Genomic DNA, 25,795 nt, shown 5'->3' with positions numbered 1-25,795 from the left:
TCACACTAAGAGACCAGAAGGCATTTTACTAACTTCTTCTATAGGCAATCAAGAAGCTTACCAGCCAAACAAACTAAATGAGAAGAAGCAAGATGCTTCTAGCTGTAACAGGCACTCAACTAATTCAACTTCTTAGTTTCTCTCCCCCTTGGTAGGCAGCGTGCTTCACCAGGACAAAAGCGTCTCTCCAGGATAGAGTGGCTGAAAGTTCTTCCTCTATCTGAAAGGATTTTCATAATATATATTAACTGCTGTGACAAAACAGTTTTGGAAACCATGGAAGGAAAGCTGCTCTAAAACTTCAAATAATCACTGCATTTCTGCCATGCTCCCTGTCTGGTACCTAATCCCTAAACTGGACTGAGAAAATCCCTTCAAAATAAACCTGATTCTCTGCATTTACCAGTAGTAGAAGTAAAGATTCTACAACATTTTGCTTGATCTCTGCCAGCAGATGAGATCAAATGTTAACTGAGGGTGAATATTACTATAATAAAAACGTCACAGAAAAATCCAGTACTTACTACAGCCTAAGGGAAATTACAATGACATACACAGACACAGTTCAGTGATCTAGAGCTAACATGCTATTAAGTAGGCATGTAAATACCACTGCCTCTATATCAGTTAAACAGTCCCATGGCAAAGGGGCAGGGCAGCACAGGGAGCTGAAGCCAAGGGTGATATGTGGGATTGTAGCAAATTCCACCACTGGCTGGGACTGAAGCCTATGCCCGCAGCAGGCTCCCCACAGTGAGCGTGCAGAAGCAGGCAGGCAGCAGCAGCTGCATGGGTGGCGGGGCTCCTGGCTTCGTGCCAACCGCTGTCAGGGGAGCAGCTCCAGCAGGGGCTACCCGGAAGGCGGCATGGATCGGGGCTGCAGCATCACGCAGCTGCTGCAGCAGGGAGGTAACTAGTGGATCCAGCAGGGCTTAAACAAGAGCGAGCGCAGCAGCGGGGCTGCCATCAGAACCTGCAAGGGCAGGCTGCATGGAGCCAGGTGCCCACCCCTAATAGCATCCACAGGGGCTCCTGCCTGCCAGGACAGCTGCGCCACACCAAGGTGGTGCCTCCCTCCCACCCATCCCTTGGGCTCTGGCAGCTGCCTTTTGGCAAGGACCCACAGCAGCTCTCCCAACCCAGGGGCACAGCAGACAGATATACCTCACAGGATCTCACCCGAGACATCCACCTGCAGGCTGACTGCACTCTGATGGAACAAGACCTCAGACAAGCAGGAGGAATGCAAAGCTGGCCTGGCTGCTGGCTGCATGCATATGGGGAAGTCGGTGGTGCAAGTCCTTGCACCTGCCACAGCCAAGGGAGGTGCTACCTGGGGCTCCAGGTGCCCACAGGCTGGAAGCACAACCTGAATACAACATGACTGCCCAGCAGGCAGGAACCCCTGTGGGTGCTATGTGGGGAAGGGATACCTGGCCCCATGCAGCCTGCCCCTACAGCACCCAATGGCAGCCCCACTGCTGCACCTGCTCTTATTTAAGCCCTGCTTGCTCCACCATGCTATTTTGCCTAGCTCTGCTCCCCCAGGTAACCATTAGTTACCTCCCTGCCACAGCAACCACACAATGCTGCAGCTCAAATCCACACTACAGCCCAGGCAAGCAAGCCCTGCCAGAGCTGCTCCCCCAACAGGCATCACTGAATCAGAGGTGAATGTTAAATGGTATAATTACCATACAACTGTTTAAGATTTTACATCCCTACTATCAAGGTAGTAATTCACTGTACCCTCTATGTCTTATTGTTTTGCCTCTTGTACCAAAAAGTACTCCTCCTCAGCCCAAAACAATTTCCCTGGCACCATGTGTCTGTCCATAATTCAGAGTTGTTCCATGAAATACAATCACTTCATTTCAGTTTTCTCTTTGTACAGATATCTGATCAGAAAAGTAGTTTGGGAAGAGAAATTAATTTCCTTCTTCCCTAAAACCAGTATCATTACTATCTTTCACTTTGATAAAGACTCTGGAAGCATGTGTGGGATCAAATAGTAATGATTCAAGTTGGAAAAAAGAAAAAGGCTGCCATCCATCTGCAAAGCATAGAAGTTGTTGGAGGATGGTAAAAAAGGGAATGCTTTGAAGACAAATCTCCATTAAGAACTTCAGATGTTTCAGATAGGGTCTTGCTCTACTGGTCCCCAGTAAGAAAAAGGAGGGGGAGAAGCTTTCACTGCTCTGATCTGAAGTAGATAATTTCATTCTCACAGCAGCCTTTTCCTGGCATGGTAAGACCAGGAATGGGATGAAGCTGTTCCCAAAGTTCCCTTCCTCCCTGACAACATAAAGCAACCCTCTACAAAAAAACTATATTAAAAGGGACGGGGGGTAGAGAAGGGGACAAAGTACTTGGAGGAACACATCCTGCCCTGAATAGAGCTGAGAATCAGATGGACAAGATACCAGTCACAGTCAATCAAAGACCTCAAATCAAGTATGGAATTCTGCTCCGTAACACTCTGAAGCTGAGGAGATTGGCAAGCCACACATTGGAGGTAGACAAATATGAAAGGAAAAAGCCAGAAGGCAGGACCTTTCCCTGCTGCCACTGCCAAGCAGATGTGGTTCTGTTCCCAATTCACCACAGTATTGTATTGGATCTTTCAACTTTAGTATGAAAAAGAAAACAGCTTTCAACTAGCCTAAATATACCAGTGCTTTATTTTATCAAGTTAAGCAATACCTTCTTCCAAATGAGTACAGCAGTAGACTAGATGCTGACCTACAATGTGTATGTTAAGGTCCCGCTACTGAAAGAGTGCCCCCTTATGTTTGTTGCTTATCACTCTCCATCAGGTCAACACAGACCACACACTATACAGTATATCAGCAACACTTAAGAATGAAACACATGGGAACAATTTTTGTACTCTCATTAAACAATGGTGTTTTATCCTTTAAAGAGAAGGCTTGTCCTATATTTTCCATACACACCAAGTTTAGTTCGTTTCATCATTTTTTAAGAATGCATTACATATGCTGTAGATCATTATTAAAAAACTAGCCAATTGCCCGTCATGAATGACTGATTTAAAATAACTAAGGAGGGTTTACATGGCCAACCCCCATCCTCCCACTTACTCTTTGGGGCCAGCCATGTCAACACTCCCTGCACTACCACCGCCGCCGCCTCCTCCTCCAGCCACTGGCACAGGGGCTCCCTCCCCCCGCCTGCATCCACCTCCTCCCCTGAACAACAGGGTGCCTCCCTGCCTCCCCTCCCCACTCCCCTCTGTCCCAACCGCCTCCCCCTTCCTGCCTGCTGCTGGGTGTATGCGCATCTGCTGCCGCCCCTCACCCGGGCCCGCGCAGCCAATCTCTTTTTCTGGATCACTTATGGACCTGGGAAAAGTTAAACAAGCTTTCAAATGCAAGACATTCTTCCACAGGTCTCTGATCATAGGAAGCCAGACACAGCAAGGAAAGTCTACCTAACACCTTTGAAAGAAACTTGGGAGCAAAACTTCATAAGCTGCCTGGAAACTAGAGAACCAAAGACTAAACACTGATATTGGATTTATAGTCTATTATAAATTTATCCAACTCATGAATTCTTTTCACACAAGGAAGGCAAGATTGATCCATTCTTCTCCTGCTGTTGGTAGGCCTTGATCTCCCAGTAATCAGCTTCTTTTCTTCTGCTAATTGTGTCTGCTACACCTGAGAATCTCTCTCAACCCCACCCCTCCATTGTGCTTCACTTGCTGTACCTAGCTTCCTATAATTAGAGACCAGAGGAAGAATGTCTTACATATGAAAGCTTGTCTAATTTTATCCCAACTACACAGCTGGTCTAATTAAAAAAAAAATAAAAAAAAAAAAAAAAAATCACACTAAGAAATTCTTGTCTCTCTCTCAACATCAGACAGTGAAGTTTAAGCAGTACTTTTTAAATCAATTGTTAGATCAGTATTATGGCAGGATGGATAAGTAATAGGAAAACATTATTCTCTCCTAGCAAGTCATACAAAATTCATAGAGTCACATTTGGAACACTGGTGATAATGTTCTTTTCTTCAAGGGTACTTGACTTTTTAAAGCCATTAATGAGACCATAGGAAAAAACTTTCAAAATCCTAAATTGTATTTATGTAGCTGCTCTGTTCCCCTATTTTTCAATACACTTTGGCCATGTGTACACAGTGAACTTCTTCCCAGCAGAGGTTCCTTCAAGCAAGCCACACTGCTCTTCTATGGCACACTCCTAAACCAGTAGCAATATCATTGCACCCAAGCTGCAGACTTACCAGCACTTTTGAGTGAAAGGGCTAATTAGTTACAGGTACTATCATGTATTATTTCACACTACTTAAATTCTATCTTCTTGTGCATCTCTTCCACTCAACTTGTTTGTCTTTTCTCCCCCTGCACCTTGCTGCTGTTCACCACACAGATCACACCTGTGCCAATGATCTTAAACACAGCACTGGAAAAGCAGAATGAAACTAAGTAGTTCACAGGTAATTAACTAAGATGTTGTGCTACAGAACCTTCCCAATCAGATATAAAAGCATAAATGAAATGGAAAAAACCCCCCACATATGCAGGATTATGAAGACCCATATACCGAAGAAAGATATATATTCCTCTTATCTAATGCGTAACATAATCCTTAAAGCATTCATAAAAATTAATCAATAGAGGTGCAAATTTGAGAATTTTCTGACATTTCCCTTCAAAAAGTAGTTATTTGAAATTCAAGGTGTGCTAGCACCTTGAAGAGTTTGCTTTAACATAGCCTATAGATATTTAAACAAAAACTGACACTAAGCATCTCTAACTTGCATCTCTTTTGTGCTGGTAATCCCATAGGACTGCCACAGAAGAGAAGTCTTGCATGTAAAAATAAAGTATCCTTTATTTATCATGTCATCAAATTCTCAGTAAGCTCCTCTGACTCACCCCTCCTGACCCTGTTCGGCAACACTGACATTCCACTCTCACTTCACCCGCTTTCTCCTTCAGGTGAGGAATGCCAAGAACGTCCCCATGCCTTTCGCTTAAGGGCTACTCGCTTTCATTCCTCAGAGTAGAAATAAAAAGCTTCAGTGTCCCCTAGGCAAGAGGCAAAGCAATCCAGTTGAACTGTGCCAAGAACCATTATTCAGTGTTGTAGACCGAGATACAAGTGGAGAGTTGTAACATGAGGACAGGCTTTAACTCCCTGGTCCACCACAGACCTCCTATATAATCATGAGTATACTATTTAAGGCACGTATATGCTGTCACATACGCATGTCACAATCCAGGAGCCTCAAGCTCACGTTCCTGCACTGCTTTTTGCAGATAATTCATTTTTACTGTCAAAGCCATTATACAGCTTCACTTTTTGGAGAATATTCCACTTCTAGGATATTCTTGTTGCAATGCTTGGGTTTAAAAATCAAGCAGGTGTATTTAATGGATACTGTTTACAAGGGGGGGGGCAGGGTTAATTGTGCAAAACATTTCTACTGCTTTTTTTTCTAAAAAAGTTTTATAAAAGCAAAAAGTCAAATATGTAGACAAATTTAATTCATTGCCCCTTTGAGAAAAGTTTTTCTCCTCACCCTTTCCTGAAGAAGTTCTACAACTTGTTGAATGCAATCATTTACATTGCAGGAATCAGTTTTCAACACTAGTTCTGGGGCCTCAGGCTTTTCATATTCAGAGTCAATGCCAGTAAAACCTGCATGACAAAAAAAAACAAACAAACAAACAAACCAGAATTTAAAAATCAATGCCTCCAAATGTCAGACTATGGCTTCTACTGCTCTATCTATCATGGTTGCCCCAGCTATCAACACAAACAGAAAGGAAAAGCAAACAGTTTTCTAGACAGGTTTCTTATTGTGAATGGAAATTTTTCTTCCTTAGCAGGTAATTTATCACATCCAGATCTCTGTATCTAGTTGAACCTTTATATAGTAAATGGCAAATACCATGTTTTAGTATAGATGTATTCTGAATGAGGAGGAAAGTGAGGTGACATTGGAAAAGCACAATATACACCAGCCTTGAGTAATCCAGGTATGTACCCTTTTGGTGTGCAACTTCAATATTTACTAGAGTTGATACAGTACATGATTTGGAATAATCTTTTAAGTATTTCCCTTATCTGCAATACAAGCATAGTTAATAAGCTCTAGCCTGAAATTGCAAAACAACCTCTAAAGGGTAGAGCTGAATAATCATTGGAGAGACCTACTGCAAGAAGTTGCAAACTGAGGTAAGAATCTGCTATAGGACTACAATGCTTAATAATATTTACAGCCCAATTCAGCCACCAGCATCATTTTCTTTGCCTCATTTACCATGCTGCTTTGAAGTAGAGAAATTATTAATCTCTCTGCCACCTTTCCAATTGTGCATGTCCATGGAACCAACATTGAGGTGGGTAAGCACTCAAGGGGCTGCTAAATTGAAAGCTTCATCTTCCTCAAGAGAAGGATCAAATGATGGCATATAAAATGCTAGAGAACAGCTAGCAGCAGTTTTCAGAGACTCTTCCCATCAAGAGTGCCTAAACACCTTGTTGCACATTACATTCTGAGCTGCTCAAATGTTAATCAGCGTTAGTGCTAGCTAACCTCCAAGCTAAAAACTCTCTTTGATGGTCCCCCACCTGCACAACCATGACTTGCCACTAGAGGGCTGGCAAGCAGGGGCCTCACTAGGAGCTACAGCTAGGAATTGCTACTACAGGGCTGATGAGCCAGGACAGGCTTCTATCCCTGCCTCTAGGTTGGGGGTTGAGAGAGATGGCTGTGCTGGGAGAGGGCAGAAACATGCAGCTGGGAGGTAGAGAGTTAATGGAATAGGAGTGGGTATGAAATCGAATGTGGAAAGGAAATGAGGACTGGGAAGGGTGGTGAAATGAAGGAAGTCAACCACTGAAGGATTAAGTAAAAAGAAGTAAAAAAGAGCTTAAAAAGAAATAAAGAGGAAGTAAATTAAAGAAGTTCTCATGTTTTAATAAACTGGTATTTGGGACTGGAGTGGGGAAAGCTGGTGGTCATGCTTTCCAGGGTGGCTGGGAGGTCAAAGAGGTAAGGGAAGGTGCTTTTGGGGGAGCTACTGTTCCTACCCCGGGAAGGAAGCCCCAGCTCATGGAGACCTGATCCAGCTCCCTACCTTGTCCCATCACCCATGCAGACTGCACTCCTGGATCCATCTGTGCCCTGCAACCTGCCTACCTGGCATGTGCTCTGCAAGCGGTTTGCACAGGGCTGGACCCCTGAGGGTGAGGAGGTCACACCCCCAGGGGTAGGAGGGGGAGTTGGCTTGATGCCAAAACCACCCCTTGGGCAGTAAAGTTCAGTGGGTGGAAAGTTTGTTCACAGAGCACAGGAAGGGGGGGGGGGGGATATAAAGGAGATATAATATGGCTGCTGGCATTCCTTGGAAACTGCCATGGGCATTGAGTCATCTTCCTCAATAGATAGATTTGGTCAAAGCAGTGATTCCAACCTTGCTAGATTTAGGGCACCCCTCCATAACATTTTTTCAATTTGCCTACACAATGGTTGAAAATCACTGAGGTAAGCTGAGACAGCACACCAATGGTTCTTAACTAGGGTGTCACCAAATTAAAGAAGCCCCATCTGCTCTATGCACCTCTGTTTCCAGCAGATGCCAAGAAGAGCTGGACCAGGAAGATCTATGACAGGACCAAGCATTCCTCCCTTCTTTAAGGTTTATCAGATAATGCAGACAGGAGCACATTTTCATGCCACAGTGCTGCCCAATCTGGCCCAATCACAAAGCACGTGGGACAATTCCACCTGGCTATCACAGTGGCAGCACCTGCACCATGGCAACCCTAAAGTGGCCTTGCAGCACCCCAGTTGAGATCCACTGGGTCAAAGGTATGAGCTACTGCCTGCAAAATACTTCGAAGCATTTTGTCCGCTTCCACCCTATCTAAGCATGCCATGTAAACATCACTACTGCTTAAAATAATGCACCTCCTCTTATTCAGGACATAACAGAACCTACTACAAAATTAACATGAGTGTTTGGGGTATTTTATAGTGCAAATAAAAACCCCATATAGAAATAAACCTCAGTGTCCTAATAATGTCAATAGCTCAGAGAGAAATTTTATGCTGCTACAGATATACCAGCATAACTACATCAGCAGAGTCCCTTAGTGAAGATCCAGCATACAACAGCAAAAGAGGTTTTTCTACATCACCTCCTCAAAAAATAAAAAACTAAGCTGACAGAATCCTTTGTTTGCATCCACACCAGTGGTTTTGCTAAAAGGTATATTGGTTAGGGACTGTGATCTGAAACAAACATACTGGCAAAATATTAGGCCATGTTTACATTACAATCAATATTCTATGTAGGATTAGAAATTAAACAAGCAACATTTATAATGTCGTGGAGCATACTTAATTAGCCAGTCACCTCCAATACCTGTAATCGTAATTATGGTAGCAGATATTGTTTAGCTCCTGAATGCAGGTAAAACAAGTAGTGTTAATGCCTAAAAGGTGTGACATACTAGCTAAAGAGGTACTGTGCCTTTAAGACTGCCCATAAATAAAATTTCTGACAGTTGATCAGCATATTACAAGGTATTTTTCAGTTTTTGTTTTCTTGATTCAGGAAAAAAAAAAGCCCTTATTTGCAGCAGTAAGCATGCAACACAACAACAGCATACAATTTTAGCATAAAAAGTGCCTATATTTGCAAAAGCATTTTCCATGAACTGGTTCTGGATTAAGAATTCACTACTTTTCTGCAACAGTTTTTGTCAAGTCATTATTAGCATTATAGTTGTGTGTACAAGTGACAAACAGATTGGGCTCTATTGTGCTAGCCACAGTGCAATTAGGAAAAAAAAAAAAATGTAATCCCTCTTGACAATCTGAATCTATTCAGATGGAATCTATGTTAGATGTATGGGGGTGGGAAAGGAAATAATCACGTGGGCAAAGTAATTTGCCCAAGGTCTTTTGATGCAAGTACAGAATATAAACCAGACTTCCTAAGTGCCAGTCCAGTGCCTTACCCATGGAACTATACAACCTCTCAATGAGATATGGCATTGAGTGGACTATTTATTTATTCAGAGAGGCTAGGATTACAAATAAGTTTAGTAAGGAAGAAAGTGACTCTGCTTAGGTTCACCTTTAATTTCTCCAGCTCTGGCTTTTTTATAAAGTCCTTTGACATCCCTCTGTTCACATACATGCAGTGGAGCATCCACGAATACTTCAAAAAATGGCAAACTTGCACCTTCATGAATTTGTCTAGCTTTATTACGATCCTGAAAGAGGAAATGGGGAAAATAATTTGAACATATTGCAAAAATAGAATTAAAAAGAAAAGAAAAATAAATTTTAGAAGGAAACAATTAGCTTTTTAAAATAAATGCAAAAACTAACACCTTCAGAGAGAGAAATGAGATGCAAGCATTCCACATAATACAAACATATTTCCTGCTCTTCACACAGTAAGAGAGACACTGAATTTAAAAGGGACTTTAATATACAGCTAATTTTTATAATAAATAGTTGTATGTTGTTACGCCTCAGCTCTGTATTCTTGGGCAACCCTGGCACAGGATGCAGTCTGTCTGACTCACAAAGGACTCCCCCCCCCCCCCCCCTACATAAACGAAACTGATTAAGATGCAGTGAGAGACGCACCTAAAACTCTCCAGATAAGGGTGATAAGAGTGAACAACTGCCCTCGGTCTCATCTGCATCTGAGATGGAACCAGATGACCATTCATTTACATGAGAGATGGAAAACAGAAAGCCTGAAGCAGAGACTGCAGTGAATTCTGGGACCAGAGAAGCAGGAGAGCGCTGCATGATGGGGAATCTGTGCTTCCAATGTTAATTAACCCATGTTCACACACACCCAGCTCAGCATTTATCAGACCAGTTCTAATCTGGATTTGCTAAGGACTTCCCCCCCCCCAGACACACACACACAGCTCTAAGTTTAATAGGCATCTCGGGCCGTACATTCCCCAGTCCCACTATGGGAGGCCTATTTAAACTTGATTGACTAAAACTCGGTTGCCGGGTTAGGGAATGCTGAGGCAAGAGACCGAGTCCGAGGGGGTACGGGCAACATTTGAACAATGGTTAAGGGTTCATCACAGCATCCAGCCTGCTGGAGCCCTAATCCCAGGTGTTGTCGTATCTTTCCCGAGACGACTGGTGGGAGTCCTCTCCACAAAAGGTTATGAGCACCCCAATAATTGCTTTAAGTCTGTTAAAAGACTATAGTAAAATCTGGAAAAGTCATGCTAAGCTGAGGCTTGTGCACAACAAGTAAAAATCCAAAATCCTGATACTGCAAGCTATCTATTGTTCCTGAAGAAACCATGAGATATCCCATCAGGATATCTGCCATCCATAGGAATCTCAAGCTGGCTCCCAAGTATTTGGGTTACTCCCTAATCTTAAGTGTTTCCTGATTATCAATCAGTTTCCTGAGATGGTCCAAACCAGATAACCCCTTGTCAATAGAAAAGACAATGATTTACACTACTGAGGGTGCTTCAAAGCAGCTCAACTGAGGGTATAAAAATCTGTAAGTGTGTGTGCTTAAAAAAAAGGAGAAAAAAGAAAGAAGAAGAAGCAGGAGGAGAAAGAAAGAAGAAGAAAACTCCTGTGCTGACACCATCCCCTGTTGTTCTTGGGACGCTGGAAGAACAGATCGTCTCTCTCTTCAAGGATTGTGCTACAGACTGTGCCTGTCAGCTCTGCAGCCTGGGTACCGTGGACTCGGTGAGATTCCCAGCGTTCTCTCTTCTTTCTAGGCATAAACTTCTGAACCTGACCTGTATCAGTTAAGCTTGAGCTAAGTTTCCCCAAATACTTAGTGAAACCAGGGTAGTATTGTCATTGTTTGTGTTTGTTTTTCTTTTGCATGTCTATTACTAGTACTATTATACATTTCATATGCTTAGCAATAAATAACTTTTATAGGCAAACTGGTAGTAATTGGGTATATTTTTCCTTCTCTGCTTCTTTTTCCTTCTGTGCTCTGCAGCAACGCTTCTTTTACCTATGCTAAAGATCCCTGTGAAGCCTAAATTATTGTGGGGTCTGCTCATCAAGAGGCCAAAGATTGGGACGTGCTGAGTTTGAAACACATAAGGGGATCAGCTTGTACAGGCTGATTGACCCAGTTTGACTCAGACGTGCCCTTATGAACTGAATGCTGGCCCATGAGGGTGTCAGCTGGACACCCAGCCGGATTCAGAGGGATTCGGTTTACCTGTGTGCTTGTGTTTGACTGCATTTTATTGTTGCTCTTACGAACTGATTCTTGGCATATGAGGGTGTCAGCCTGTCCATGCTGATCAGCCCGGCCAGATCAGGCGTGTCACGTTAATTTGTGTGTGTTTGTGTGTATGACTGATTTGGTGACTGGAGGAACCCAGTCCCATTGAGATTGAGTCCTGCAAGATAGCTCCACTGGGGGTGAGGGCTTGCAGAAGGGAGAAATACAGCTCCATATAGTAACACAAGCAGCACATTGACAGAATCACCAAGACCCTAGAAACTATCCCTAATAAATGAGCACACCCCAAAGTAATGGGCAAATTTGGTAACAATGTGGAATGGAATAGTCCACATTGACTCAAATATTTAAAATTACCTCAATCGGTTATACAATTGCATGATTCACTGAAGTCACAAAGGGGATCTCAGTATCTGAACTCTCCAAATCCCCACACCCTCTATGCTTTTTCCACAGAAAAGGAATCTTTTTTCTTCATGTATCAAACTAATAAGACTTCTATGGCCAAAGATTTCATTTTACTTGCATGGTACTGCTAAGAGGATATTCGGAGTCCAGGGACTACTAATCATTAGTACACAAAAAGAGTATTTTTCTAATTTCTAAAGGTTCTGTTCCACAATCTTAAACTCTCCAAATAATTCTTTAAAGAACCATATGCACGTGTACACTTGATATTAATTTGTTGCAACAAACTCCAGCACAGTTCACACTGCAGATGATTGCTTCTGGGTACAGCGTTTACATGTGCCCAGGACCACAGCACATTAAGCCTGGGTGGTGCAGCCCTGCCTGACGGAGTCCAGGGGTCATTATGCCAGCCTGGAGCTGCTCTCCCCACCCCACCCCCAGCTCAATGTGCTACAGAGGAGCTGGGCAGGGCACAAGGGTGCTCCAGCGTGGGGCTAGCCAGTAGGCAACCCGCACACTATAGGCACCCTTGTGCTTCTGCCAACCCTGGTCACCATCTACAAGTGTGTTGCAAGGGGGTTAATAACTCCGCCATAGTACAGTACTTGTGTCAGACAGCAGGGCAGATTTAATTAGTTTACTACAGCCTAATAGAGGTGCATGTGTAGACAGTAACACTTTACTGCAGAGCTAATTAGTCAACTGCAATAAAGCATCTCAGGTAGATGCACCCACTATGTACCAAAATACCCACCAAAATATATTCCATTGATGTTGAATTTGGAATTCTGTGAATGTTAATGAGACACACTGAAGAACAGCAAAAGCAGATACTCCATTAATATTTCAAAAGAGCTTAACTTGTCTAGGAAATTTGCAAATTATCCATTAGCTTTCTATCTCTAAAACACATGCAAGGTTATGCCTCACATGCAGATAAAAAGACAGGTTAGCATACTCTATCATCTGAGAGGTTAACAAGACAACTCCTAGAACTCAAAAAATTTTCCTTGAGTGACACACTGACTTATGTTCTATGTATCTTTTTTGTGCTGAGACTTTAATATATTAATGATTCAGCTGCACTGCGGGACCATAAACGTAAAGCCTGGCAAAACACTTACCTGAGTGTAAGGAGAGATAAAACTAGTGATGCACACCAGACCAGCATCTGCAAACAACTTAGCCACCTCAGCAATACGGCGGACATTTTCTTCCCTGTCTTCTGGAGTGAAGCCCAAATTCTTGTTAAGGCCTTGGCGAATATTGTCACCATCCAATGTGTAGCATGGAATGCCATGGCATACTAAATACTCCTCCAATGCCATGCTAACTGTGGTCTTCCCAGCCCCCGACAACCCTAAAAAAAATTAATCCCAAGAATAAATATACATTGAGCACAGTAAAATTCACTGTTTTACTACAATGATCAAACAAGCGATAACAAGAAAAGCAATTAATTTCAGTGGACTCTCTGTGGACACTCATATCCCTCAAATATTCTCAACATAAAAGAAACTAAGCCAGAAAGGCTATGGCAAATAGGAGCATCACTGTTTACAATAAGAAAACACTTCTTTTGGTTCCGTTCCACTGAATGTGAAAAATACCAGAGACAGATTAGAGTACTGCTCATACAAGACTTCTTGCAACAGCCTTGACTAAACAGTAATAAGAGTAATTTAAGATAGCTCATTATCATTCTAATCCAACACTGAACTTAAGCACACGCTTAACTGTAACAGGAGTTTCATACGTTTATCATCAATAGGACTGCTTATGTGCATCACATGTGTTACATGTTTTTGTATGTTGCCAGATGCTAATCTCTAACTATTTCAAGGCAAAGCATGTCATGAAGCTACTGGCAACAAGGCTAAAGAAGAACTAGAAATATGGTACAGCACTATACCAGCAGTAAGTTGTTACAATTAAAAAAAAAAACAACAATAATTGGCTTTTTCGATATACGAAATAGGAAGTGCTGTAGAGAAGACTGTATTTGGTAATAAAGGGAGGCAGATTCTTTTTGAAGGGAGATTGCTGGATCAACCTACAGAGCAATAAGATAGACTACCTGTCTGGCTCTCCTTGCTACAAACAGGCAGGCTAATTCTATAAGGGCTTTGTAGATTAAAAAAGCAATACCTTACATTTCATTTAAAACCACTGGGAAAACAGCAAAGCTCCCAGAAAAAAAATGATACGCTCTGAAAGCCTAGTAAGCTGACTGCTATGTATTCTTCATAGGTATCTAGATAATGTTTACTCTGGCACTGTAATTAAACAGTTGAAGAGGTTCAATAAGTTGTCCCACAACACCAGTGGAATGCAAAGGCCACCAGTGAAACTCCAGTCGTTTTATAACCTCATAAGCGCAGTAGTTTTCATAAGATGTGGGGAGAGATGGGCACACTAAAAGGAAGGGACAGGCTACAACTAGATCTAGACAGGTTACAGGGGTGGGCGGATGAGAATAAGATGGGATTCAATACTTACAAGTGTAGGGTACTGCACTTAGGGAGAAAGAACCAGCAGCATACTTATAGGCTGGGGAACTCCCTTCTCGTCAGCAAAGAGGCAGAAAAGGATCTTGGAGTCATTACTGATTCCAAGATGAACATGGGCCGCCAATGTGAGGACATAGTCAGGAAGGCTAACCGCACCTTGTCATGCATCCACAGATGCATCACAAGCAGGTCCAAGGAGGTGTTCCTCCCTCTCTATGCAACATTGGTCAGGCCACAGTTGGAGTACTGCGTCCAGTTCTAGATGCTGCACTTCAGGAGGGATGTGGCCAGCATTGAGAGGGTCCAAAGGAGGGCCACTCGCATGGTCAGGGAGCAGCAAGGCAGGCGCTACAAGGAGAGGCTACGGGACCTGAACCTGTTCAGCCTCCACAAGAGAAGGCTGAGAGGGGATCTGGTGGCAATCTATAAACTTACCAGGGGAGACCAGCGGGAAACGGGAGAGTCCCTGTTCCCCTGAGCACTACCAGGAGTAACAAGAAATAACAGCCATAAGTTGACTGAGAGTAGATTCAGACTAGGTATCAGGAGGCACTACTTTACAGTCAGGGCGGCTAGGATCTGGAACCAACTTCCAAGGGAAGTGGTGCTCACTCCTACCCTGGGGTCTTCAAAAGGAGGCTGGATAGACACCTAGCCGGGGTCGTTTGACCCCAGCGTTCTTTCCTGCCCATGGTAGGGGGTCAGACTTGATGATCCGCTCAGGCCCCTTCCAACCCAACCAACTATTAAACACCTACTGTTCTTTTGTTTTAATTTAAAGTAAGTTTATGAAAAAAAAAAAGTTCAAAACAACAAATGACAAAGCCTCTTTAAAATGGGAAGCTGAAATGGGTAAACAGAAAAAGAAAAGCTTTAATAAAGCTGTGAGTCTACCTGTTAACCAAACTGTGCAACCGCGAAAGCCACCTCTTGTCCCCACCACTTGGCCTCTCTTGTTCCGGCTGACATGATGGGCTTGGTATGTGACGTTGGTGGCTCGCTGCATTCCCTGTAGAAAGAAGAACAAATTGATTAGACTGTCAGCTTTTCAAATGATAGATTAAGTTGCCACAGTCTGTCAGAAGTCATTCACATGTCCGAACTAAGACTTAGAAGCAAATCAAAGATAACACCTGAACTATTCTAAGGTGCACAAACTAAAGTGCCCAAACAGGAAGCACACAAAGTGGACTCCATGCATTGTACCCTCCTGTCTCCCTGCATCTGAAGTGAGGCTGGTTACTGAACTACTGCATTAAAATATAAGTTGCTTATGTAGCAGGCAAACCAAGTTGTGCTAAAGCTCTTGGCCACAGTCCACGCCTTCCCAGAACTAAGCAATAAAATTGAACACAGCACTTTCTGTGGCAGCGGGAGATAGGAGTGCTGAGATTGTCGTGCCTTGCTCGCCTAGCACACCAGTTTCCTTATAAGCAGGGATCCTGGATTTCTCTGATCTGAAAAAAAAAAATCCCCAATTTTTGGTTACAAAAAAGTAACTGTAAATCCACATTTTTCCATGATTAAAATGAAAGGCCACTAAATATAGATCTAGATATATGAGAGATATTTCATTTAAACCACAAAAAATGTGGATTTGGGGTTACTTTTTTGTAACCAAAAACTGGGGATTTTTTTTTAAATCAGAGAAAACCAGGATCACTCCTGATAAGGAATGTGCCTGGTACAGTGCCAGGGGATTGGTGCACCATATAACAAATGCTTGGCACAATGCCAGGGGATTGGACAATTTGGTATGAAAAAGTTATAAAAAGTAGTTAACACAAAGGAAGGTGCGTGAGCACACGGTTAATTGAGAAAAAGACATAGCAGCTGCATCTCTGCTGGACAGCAGAGAAGCCAGTAACATCACACATCCAGAGGAGGACCCAAGACCCAGTGCCCCCAAAGGTCGCTACTGAAACGATTAAGGAGCCACTTGCCAGGTCATATTAAGGGGAGGAAACTTGTAATATTGCACTGGAGTTGCTATTAAAGTTCACTTGATACCACATTGGACAAGTTGCCCTGTCAAACCTGGGAGTGGGCTCTGGCAAAAACAAATCCTATTAGTAACAGCTTAAAAAGAGACAGGCAATGCAACATCTCTTTTATTAGTTAATTTGAATCTGAAACCTGATTTTCCCTGGTGCTCCAACTTTTTAGGCTAAAGAGAGAGTAGTCTCACGCAATTGTAAAACACCTCCCCTATGAAAGAGCTTACTCTTGGCTCCCTTTCTAAATTGTTCAGAAAAGTTCCCTTGCACAGCAAACTGTGCATTTGTGGCTATATTCCCAAGTCTGTACTCAAGCCATTAGACCTCCAAAATCCCTTATGCTGTCATTTCCAAACCTGACTATGAATATAGAGAAGTTAACAACACCGTTGGCTTCTTAACAAACATGGTAAGGGGGAGGAGAAGAAGGATTCTGTAGGATTGGTTTGTTTTTAATCAGCATTGCTCAAGGCCTTTCCTAAAGCATTTTTACAGTATAACCACCCATTTATACAAACAAAATCCCAAATGACACAAAGTAACGAGAGTCATGCCCAGGGGATCTGGTCATCTAAAGCTATGCACCTGCAGAGTCATTAGCTCAGCATTCTCTTAAATTCAGTAGGATGCTTGACTGTATGGATCACTGCAGGAGCATTATTAGATCAGTAGTGTTCAACCTTTTTCATATCAGGACCCATTTGTAAACATCAGTGGCCAGTCCCAACCCAATGCCCCTCACTCCTGACCCGCTGTCCCCCAGCCCCAGGTCCCAGCCCCACCATGTGTAGAGCAGGAGGTGGGAGGTATGGGGGGCCCCCATGCAGCCCCTCGAAGGCTGGAACTCCAACATACTGCAAGGGAAAAGCCACCGTTTCCTGCATTTTTCTCCTTTAAAGGAGTATCCATTTTTAAAGTTTGTTTGTGACCCCTTCATATATTCTTGCAACCCACTTTTGGGTCGTGATCCACAGGTTGAGAAATGCTGCATTAGATAATAGATAAAAGGTGATAAGAAGGGGAAAGGAACTAAAAGAAGAGAGACCAGTGGTTATAGCAGGAAAAGTATTGACAAGATGTGGCATTACTTTGAGTTTTCCTCTCTCAAACATACCAAGAGACTTGCTTGTACAATTACAGATGGAAGGTAAAAAGATATGCCCCACAACAAAACTAAGGCAAAGCTCCTTAGGGCATAGACAGCATCTCTCTTCACTTTACAGGGTTAACCACAAGACCTGACAACTACGGAACAGACAAACCAAGAGGTATCTTTAAAGCTTTTAAAATACAGGAGAACATTACCTATTGTGTTTTCCAGATGAAGACTACAACACCCAAGTTTTGATTTTCTTCCCCACCCCCAACCTTTCACCTCCCTCCACAGCTGGGTTATCAGCAGGGATCCGGGTTTTCTGTTTCCCATGGGGAAATGGAGAAAAACACAGATTTCTCATTTTAATGGAGAAACCTGTGGATTTTGCAGTTTTGGGATGAGCTGCCTGCAGGCTGGCAAGAGTTGCAGCTTGCAAGGGGCTGGGGGGAACGGGAGGAGGGTGGTGAGGCAGGGGGCACCATGTAGGTAAGTTGGGGAGCAGGGATTGAGCCCCTGCACAGGGAGGGAGGGTGGGAGTTGGGCAGGGCTGGGGCTGCTGCCCAGCTAGGAGGTGCTTGGGGCCCAGGGTCACAATGTGCAGCTGCAGGGCCCCAGAAAAAAGCAGGACAGGGCCACGGGCAGCTTGTCCAGGGGCCACCTACCTGCCTGCCTCTGCGCACCTTCCTAGGGCCGCAAGGGGGACCTGTGCTTCCTAGACGCGTACTGCAGGTGGGAGTGAGCTGCCTGCTGCGGGCTCAGGCTCCCACCCTGCTGCCCTCCCCCAGGGTCTCTGCAACCCGGCAGCTGTGACCTGGCACTGCAGGGTACAGTGGGGCCATGTGGGAAAGCTGCTTGCCGCTGCAAGCTCCATACTGCCCTGGCGAGGCATCCCCTGCCCGTGCAGCAGCAGCAGGGACACGGGTACAGGGATGTGCCCCTCACTGCTGCCGCATGGGCAGGGGACACATTGCCAGGGCAACAGGGAGTTTGCAGCAGCAAGCAGCTTCCCTGCACAGCCCCAAGTTGCATCCGCTGGGCTTCAGCAGCCCTGGGGAAGGGCAGCAGGGCGAGAACCCAAGTCTGTAGCTGGCAGCCTGCCCAGCGCACAAATCTGGAGAGCAAGGGTCCCCCCCTACCCCTCCAGGAGTGCACACAGCGGCAGGAAGCTGTACCGCCCCCTCCCCCCCAGCCTGCAGCAGGTAGGCAGCGGGGGGTAGGGGTGGGATCTGCTCTGCTGCAGCAGCCACTGACGCCTCCTGCATGAGGCAGGGAGCTGCAGACCCAGGTCCCTGGCCCCACTGCCCTGGCAAGGCTGTGGGGGCTGTAGGGGGCAGTGCGGGGCACCAGCAGGGCCAAGGGGCTGTGGTTGAGAAGTAATGAGAAGTAAGGGGCCTTTTGTTTTACTCACAGATTTGGGGAGGGTTATAAGAGAATTTGCTTTTTTTTTTTTTTTAAATCAGAGAAACCAGAATCTCTGGTCATCAGCTCCTAAACACAGAAACAGTCTGTCCTCTAAACAGCAGTCTGATCAGTTATTCAGTATTCCTCCTCTAATTTTGAATTTTAAGCATTCAGGCTTGACTAGCAGAACTAAACACCCACAATCATGTCATGACACTACAAAAATAAGATCACATTTATCTCAAAAGATTGGTTGTACTATTTTCTGTTTTGCAAGCGGAAAGGCAAATAAATTCCTATTCAAGGGGGTGAGAAAAAGATCTCCATCTCTTTAAAGAGGGGCTGAACTGATCTCATGAATAGCTTTGAACAGAAGCACTTTATCAAGGAACTGCTGATGAATTTGCTTTTACTTTGGCATAACATGGAAGCAGTTGCAACACAAATTCAACCAAGTGCACAGCTTACCAATTATCACTGAGCCTGAGCCACCTTAAACTGGAGCAACAACAAATGACTTATTGGAGCCTCAGGAGATATGGCACCACTGACCTAAGTAATGGAAAGTTACCTCAGTTTCTGTTTCTTAACATTAGTTTATTTGCTTCATCCTTCTCCAGACCTGACGTGTTCCACTACATCCAACAAACTGATTCTTTAGCTTTTGGGCTGTATGAAGACAGGCATGGGAAAAGCAGGCACAGCCGCCTGCTACACTTGCCTTGATTTTTGCTAAAGTATTTTCAATTTTTTTACTCAATCTTTGGAAGTATTTAAATACATCCAGCATAGGAAAGAAAACACACACACACAAAAAGAGTGCATGCATGATGCACACATGGATTTTGGTTTTTTTGCTTAAGTTTGTGAACCTTATGCTAGACATTTACCAGATGTTTCTTGGAAGTCTAAGCCAACCAGTTGGGTACCAGCTCTAAATGGAAGGGAAGATGAGATAAGAGGCTACTACCTGTGAGAGCCACAACTTGTTTTTCACAAAATAACAAGTGAAACTCTCGTAAGTCCTGCCAGCTTCACCTTGCACAGTAAAAGATCTGGTCAATTTAAAATCTAAGAGCAATTAAAAGTGCCTCAGGCAAAAGAATAATGCCTTCACATTTGGGTTTATCATCATCATTACTGTTATCATTATTATCATCAGCATCATTATTGTTGTTGCTGTTGTTTTCTAAAAAAAAGTTTAAATTTTCACTCTATTGGCTCAGGCCCCCTGAGTTGCTATGGAAGACTCCCAAATTACCAGCAAATGGAAAGAAACTGGATTCGTCAGTTCCTGTTCTTCCCGCCTCCAGAAAGAAACATTCATGAAAGCACAGCCAACATATTAATTCACTGGGCATGTGAACTTGGAATATATTCAAGAAACAAAATAGTTCATATATAAAGAAATTGGACATACTCCAGAAAGGTGGCTGGCTACACTTGCTTCCTGATTTCAAAGAAAAATGAGTTAGGTGTGTAATTTGGAACTGCTGGCACTGCAATGAGGAAAAAAGAAGCATCTCTACTTAGCCCTGTTCATCAAGTTGCACTTTAGGTGCAAGAAAAAAACAGGGTTGTGCGAAGCTTCGGTCCCTAACTTGATTGGGCAGAGATTCGAACTAAAGCACCCGGACCATCTTGTGCATCAGCATCCCTGCACTGAAAAATGGTGGCGGGGGCACTCTAAAGCTTGTTCAACAAGCTTTAGATAAAATGTCCCCACCTCCATGACGCTGGAGTGTGGTAATTAGCACGCTCCAGCAAACTCGATTAATCGAGTCTGCTCCAACGCACTGTAATTACAATGCATCACAGCAGCTTCACGGATTTATAGGCACCTTAAATTCTAAAAAAGCAGAACACATTTCATGAAGAAACAGGCACAATAATAATGCTGACATTTCAGAATTAGCTACCTTTTGGAAGCAATAACGTCAGCGGACCACACCACATTTAATTGCTGTTCATGGTAAGTACACTTGCACTATTAAACAATACCTCCACATCTTTCAGGGTCAGATTCTCACAACCCTGGAAGCACAAGTAACTTGAAATCCATTTCTTTAACTATCCATCTTATCCTCTATATAACTCTGAGGTCTAAGGCGGCAAGGTAGGGATGCACCTTATAGGCTAAATGAATCTCAGATAATGAGAAGAAAGAAACAGAGCCTCTGACTCAGTTTAAGTCTTCAAGGTGCAACTCTCCTCTGCCTTCTTACTGAGTTTTTTCCCCTCAATAAGCTAATACAACCCTACAGCTCCTAGAGTCCACATCCAAGAACCAATTCTTAAGCACTGAATGAAATGCTTTGTTAATGTAAACACTGAACTACTACATGAGAAAAAATGAATCAAAGGGGAGTCACTAGTCTGTTTTGCTGTCTACCTGAAAAGAAACCACAGAAGCGTATGAAAAGGTAAAGCCGGTTTTAAGAAGCCTTTCAGTTTTAATCATGAGCAGAACCAGTAATAAAAGCTGTCTAAAAATACAAACAAACATTTAAAATCAATATTCCCTTTGAGCAGCAGTGCAGAATATATTGGACCCATATTTTTCATACCAAGCAGAGATTCTTATAATACAGAAAGCCAAGTTCAATCTCTGGGTACACCCAATGAAATCACTGCAAACAGGAATGACTTTAGCCTGTTTTCTAAATTACAAGCAATAATGCCTTGTAAAACCAGTTTAAGAATTAAGACAAGATTAAGGTGGTTTATATGCCTACCTTCCTCAACACAATTCACTTAATTTATTGCACCAAGCTATTCTGGGAGCATAACTCAGATATGCATATGTTGACAATGTAGCATCTCTAAATAAGAAACGAAAAGCCAAAAAAGAGTCCAACAACTGTGACTCTACCTTTTATCTAGCATGTCTTTATATAAATATTACGCTAACAGTATACCACCTTTCAAATGAATTTGTGGCAAACTAGAGAGAAACATTACCACTAACTGTTTTGTTAGTACTACAATATTAACTGCACTGGAACAAGATGCAATAGAGAGACTTCTCTCTCCAGTTTATATGTGGTCTGTCCACAGACTGCCTACTCGCATCCTGCCTTTCCCATTCTTGTGTGGAATTCAGTTTGAGAGTTCAAAAGGACCCCCCCTGCCCCAGCTTTTTTAGTCTAGCTTTACAAAACAGACTCATCCAGCCCTCTGACTACTACCCCATGACGCTCATCCACGCTGGCACCAATGATACTACCAGAGATGCCTCTGCACAGATCAAAAGGGACTACAGGGATCTGAGTGCAAGGCTGAAGGGCAGAGAGGGTCTGGTGGTGTTCTTCTCATTCCTTCTAGTCAAGGAGAAGGGCCTGAGGAAGGAGCACTCATCTTCCAGATGGTGTCACCAGCAGGGCTTTTGATTCTTTGACCACAGGACATTGTTCCAAGGATTGCTAGGAAGAGATGGGATCCACCTGATAAAAGAGAGGGAACAGCATGTTTGGAGACAAGCTCACTAGCCTAGCGAGAAGGACTTTAAACTAGGTTAGCCAGGGGACGGAGACCAAAGCTCTGAGGTAAGCAGGGTGACCTGGAGGAAGCAACAAGCAGGAGGGGGCAACAGAAGCCTTCTCATCCTTCCTGAGAAAGTAGGACAATCAGCTAGTTACCTCAGGCATCTGTACACAAATGCACAGAGCTTGGGAAAGAAGCAGGAAAAATGGGAATCATCGCAGTCATTGAACCATGAATGATGCGTGCCTCCTGAGGTTGGGGGTGGGGCACAGTGAGTACCTGCAGGCAGCACCCACAGGCAGCCCCAGTGACGTCGGCAGCGAGGCCAGGGCAAGTTGGGAACCGCCCACAGGCAACCGCAGCAGTGTCAGGGGCAAGCGGGGACCACCCATGGCCGCCATCCACACTGTCAGCAGCAGAAAGCAGGGACCACTCACAGCCACTGGCGACCGCGCTGGCAGCAAGGGCAGGGCGGCAACCACCCGCAGAAGCCGGCAGCGGCCACATGCCCTCCTGTGCCCCTCCTACACGTTGCCTATGCATTGAACTAAGATGTGATTGGAATAACAAACTTGGTAGGACAACTCACATGACTGCAGCACTGTTGTGGATGGGTATAAACTGTTCAGGAAGGGGAGAAGAGGAGGAACTGAGCTTTATATAAAAGAGCTGTATGATTGCTCAAAGCTTCACTATGAAACTGGAGATAGGCCTATTGAAAGTCTCTGAACTAGGGTCAGAGGGAAGAGAAACAAAGGTGATGTCATGATGGGTATGTGTTATAGACCACCAGACCAGGAAGATGAAGCATCATATTGAGTTTTATTTAATGTTGGAGTTCTGCATGCTAACCTCTTGTTGGAGGATGCTGGAGGGCTGCTTTTTGTTTACAGAGAACTGAGCTATCTGCAAGACTTGTGAAAAATGACTGACCTGATTTTGTTTGTCAATAAACTGGTCTGACTGTGCAGTACACTGCTATGGGAGTGATAGTAGAAAGAACAGAATACTTTATTAAAACCTTTGGATACAACTGCGTGATAAAACACCCAATATAAGATATATGCTACAGGAGTAGAAAACACATTACTTATTCACAACACTCCATGCTGCATTTGCAGGCACTGTGCATCTATGCAACCAGCTCCAATGATAATATGCACCATCCTCCCTTTGGCCTGCCAAATGCACTGGTGAATGTAGCCCCTACAGGCATAGGTCATGTGTGTTTCTTCAGTATTAGGCTTTCAGTGTGAACAGAAAACAAGCATGACAAGCCATGCACAGGAGCCTGAACACAGGGACAATCTGGAGGGCAGATATATACTGAACAATAAAAGAGTGGAAAAGCAGTAGAGCTACACTTCTTGAACATTTCCATCAGGAGCACCATTCAGCCTTAACTCTGCTCAAGTAAAATGACAGCAATAAGGATGATAAGGTTCAAGCAGCTTCCATCTAGGTCTTGGCCACTAGTGATAGTTAAACCTTCAGAGATCGTTTGACAAGATGGCTAATGGAGTTACATTCTACCTAGTTCCTGAAAAAAAAGGTACAGAGCAAAGTTTCCAGCATACCACACTTCTTCAGCATATTTGTTCCAAGTCAGCCAAAAATAAGCCTTCACTAAACAGAAAAATACGTCACTGAGAACATTAATTAAAATTCTGACAAATCATTTCCCCATTTAGGGCAAAGCTTGCAACACCTACTTTGAAGGCTTCATTCCTGTATTTCACTACTAGTTTGGGACTTTTTTTTTCTTCCCTTTTTCATATCACTGGCTCCATTCCAAGCTCTCTCAAACAGAAATAAAGAAAAAGAAGTTATGTCAAGACAATCCCTTTTAAGCAGGCCAGCCTAAACCTGTGCAAACAAACAGGTTTTAGGGTTAAATACCCGACAGAACACCTTTGGCTTTTGCGAAAGTCACCTTTGCAAAAGGTTATGTTGAGGTAACAGAGGCTCATTTGTTTCGCTTGGTATTAAAAAAAAAAAAAAAGAAATTTAAGACTTTTTCATTCAAAACGTTAACTTTGGGACCTGAATTACCTTTCAGCAAGGCATAAAAAGAAATCTGTGTCTGTGCCACAATGTTGCTCTTTCAAACACCTTCCTGCTCAGCATAACATGCCTGGGAGTCCTCCTTTCAAACGCTCAATTTCTTCTTCTTTAAATATTTTCTCTCCCATTAGAAACCTCTCAGTATTCTGGGGGCAGGATGGGGAAAAAGGCCTCTTTCTTAGCATGGACCGTACACTGAGCTGCCCACACCTTCACAAACCAAGGCTGTGGTTCATTTTTGTGCCTGGCCATGATGTCCCCCAGCCCACTCTATGAAATAACCACACTGCAAAAGAACCTCAGTCTCCAGCTGCCCCAGAGCCATGAATGGTTGCATTGTGCGCCAGATGCGGAAGCCTCCCCTCTTCCTCGGGCTGCCCAGCTGAAGAATCACCTCCTGTAAGACATGGTCAGACCTTAGCCCCCTCCCCACCCCCTTCCCCCAATTCCTCCCTCTACAGGCTTCCCTTCACCCACTCCAGCTTGCAAAAGTTAAGTAAGAGCAAGCAAAGGCAGAGGCTCAAGGGGCAGGGTCTCTCATTCCCAAAGGCAGCATTTAAAGCTGCTCTGCCTTGCTGTGAAAGGGGTGGGGGTGCATCACTTTCCATCTGCGCCTGCCCTTCCCCAAATGCTCCCAGATGCTGATATCTTTTATTACACCAACTAAGTAATCGGAAAAATTGTTCTCTGCAGGCTTTCGGGCACAAACACCCTCCTCCAGGCCTGAAGAAGAGCGTTTGTGCCCCAAAACCTGCAAAGAACAATTCTGTCCAGCTACTCAGTTGGTCTAATCAAGGATATCCCATCTACCCAAAGACTCTTGTCTGCCTACATCCAATACAGCTACAACCAACACCCCTGAGGCTGAAGCCTCCAGATCCCCATTGCTCCAGCCAGGCTCTCCCCTCCCCCTTTGCTACCAAGGGGCTGGGCTTGCATTTTATTATTTCCACATTTAATTTTTTTTGCACATTTCTTTTTTTTTTTGGTGCACATTTCAGACCCGCCCACTGCCACATCACCAAACAGACAGACAAGAGACAGACACCCCCCCCCATCTCCATCCCCAGCTCACCCAGCTTTGTGCCCTGTTGCTCAGCTTGACCTTCTTGCAGCGGCTGCCGGGCTGTTCCATCCCAGGGTGGGCGGGGGGGAGGAGCCGGAGGGGGGAAATTCCACGCGGGACGTTCCTCCCCAGACGCAGCTGCTACTGCAGCCAGAGAGAGGCTGGCGGGGGGGAGGGGGTTGGGGCGGAGAGAGAGGGAGGCTGACTCCTCTCCCCACCGCTCACAGGCACTGCCACGCACCGGGGTGGCCCTAGCGCATGCGCCCAGTCGTGACGCTACCGCCGGGTGGAACGCAGTCCGGAAAAAAAAAGGGGGGGGCTGGGGTACTTCCGGTGTCGGCGTTCTAGCCGAGCTGCCCGCCCCTCTCTACTGTCCCGATGGGCTGGGGGAGATGGGGGGCAGGGGAGACCGCACCTGGTCCAATCAGGGCAAGGCAGGGGTGGGGCTCCATCCCCCTCCCTCCACCCAAATGGGCTCCAGCGTGGCCCCT

General features: G+C 44.4%; 1 protein-coding gene across 2 annotated transcripts in view; it reads right to left on the bottom strand.

Annotated features, from left to right (window-relative positions):
* Positions 1–25,561, bottom strand: part of PAPSS1 (3'-phosphoadenosine 5'-phosphosulfate synthase 1) — a 68,676-nt gene extending 43,115 nt beyond the window's left edge. Inside the window, exons 1-5 of one of the 2 annotated variants that reach the window (XM_006274123.4) lie at positions 25,314–25,561; positions 15,092–15,206; positions 12,812–13,047; positions 9,141–9,279; positions 5,570–5,688 (exon numbers count right to left, since the gene is read on the bottom strand). In XM_006274123.4, coding sequence (XP_006274185.1) covers positions 5,570–5,688; positions 9,141–9,279; positions 12,812–13,047; positions 15,092–15,206; positions 25,314–25,373 — 669 coding nt within the window. In that variant the 5' untranslated portion in view covers positions 25,374–25,561. Of the gene's footprint in view, positions 1–5,569; positions 5,689–9,140; positions 9,280–12,811; positions 13,048–15,091; positions 15,207–24,536; positions 24,591–25,313 lie in introns of those variants that run through there. The other variant, XM_059722135.1, reaches the window with a different exon arrangement.
* Positions 25,562–25,795: the final 234 nt, after the last annotated feature.

The sequence above is a fragment of the Alligator mississippiensis genome, chromosome 2 (assembly GCF_030867095.1).
Source record: "Alligator mississippiensis isolate rAllMis1 chromosome 2, rAllMis1, whole genome shotgun sequence".
Taxonomy (NCBI): Eukaryota; Metazoa; Chordata; order Crocodylia; family Alligatoridae; genus Alligator; species Alligator mississippiensis.
The sequence above is the reverse complement of the archived record's forward strand: the minus strand, read 5'-3'. Positions and strand labels throughout refer to the sequence as shown.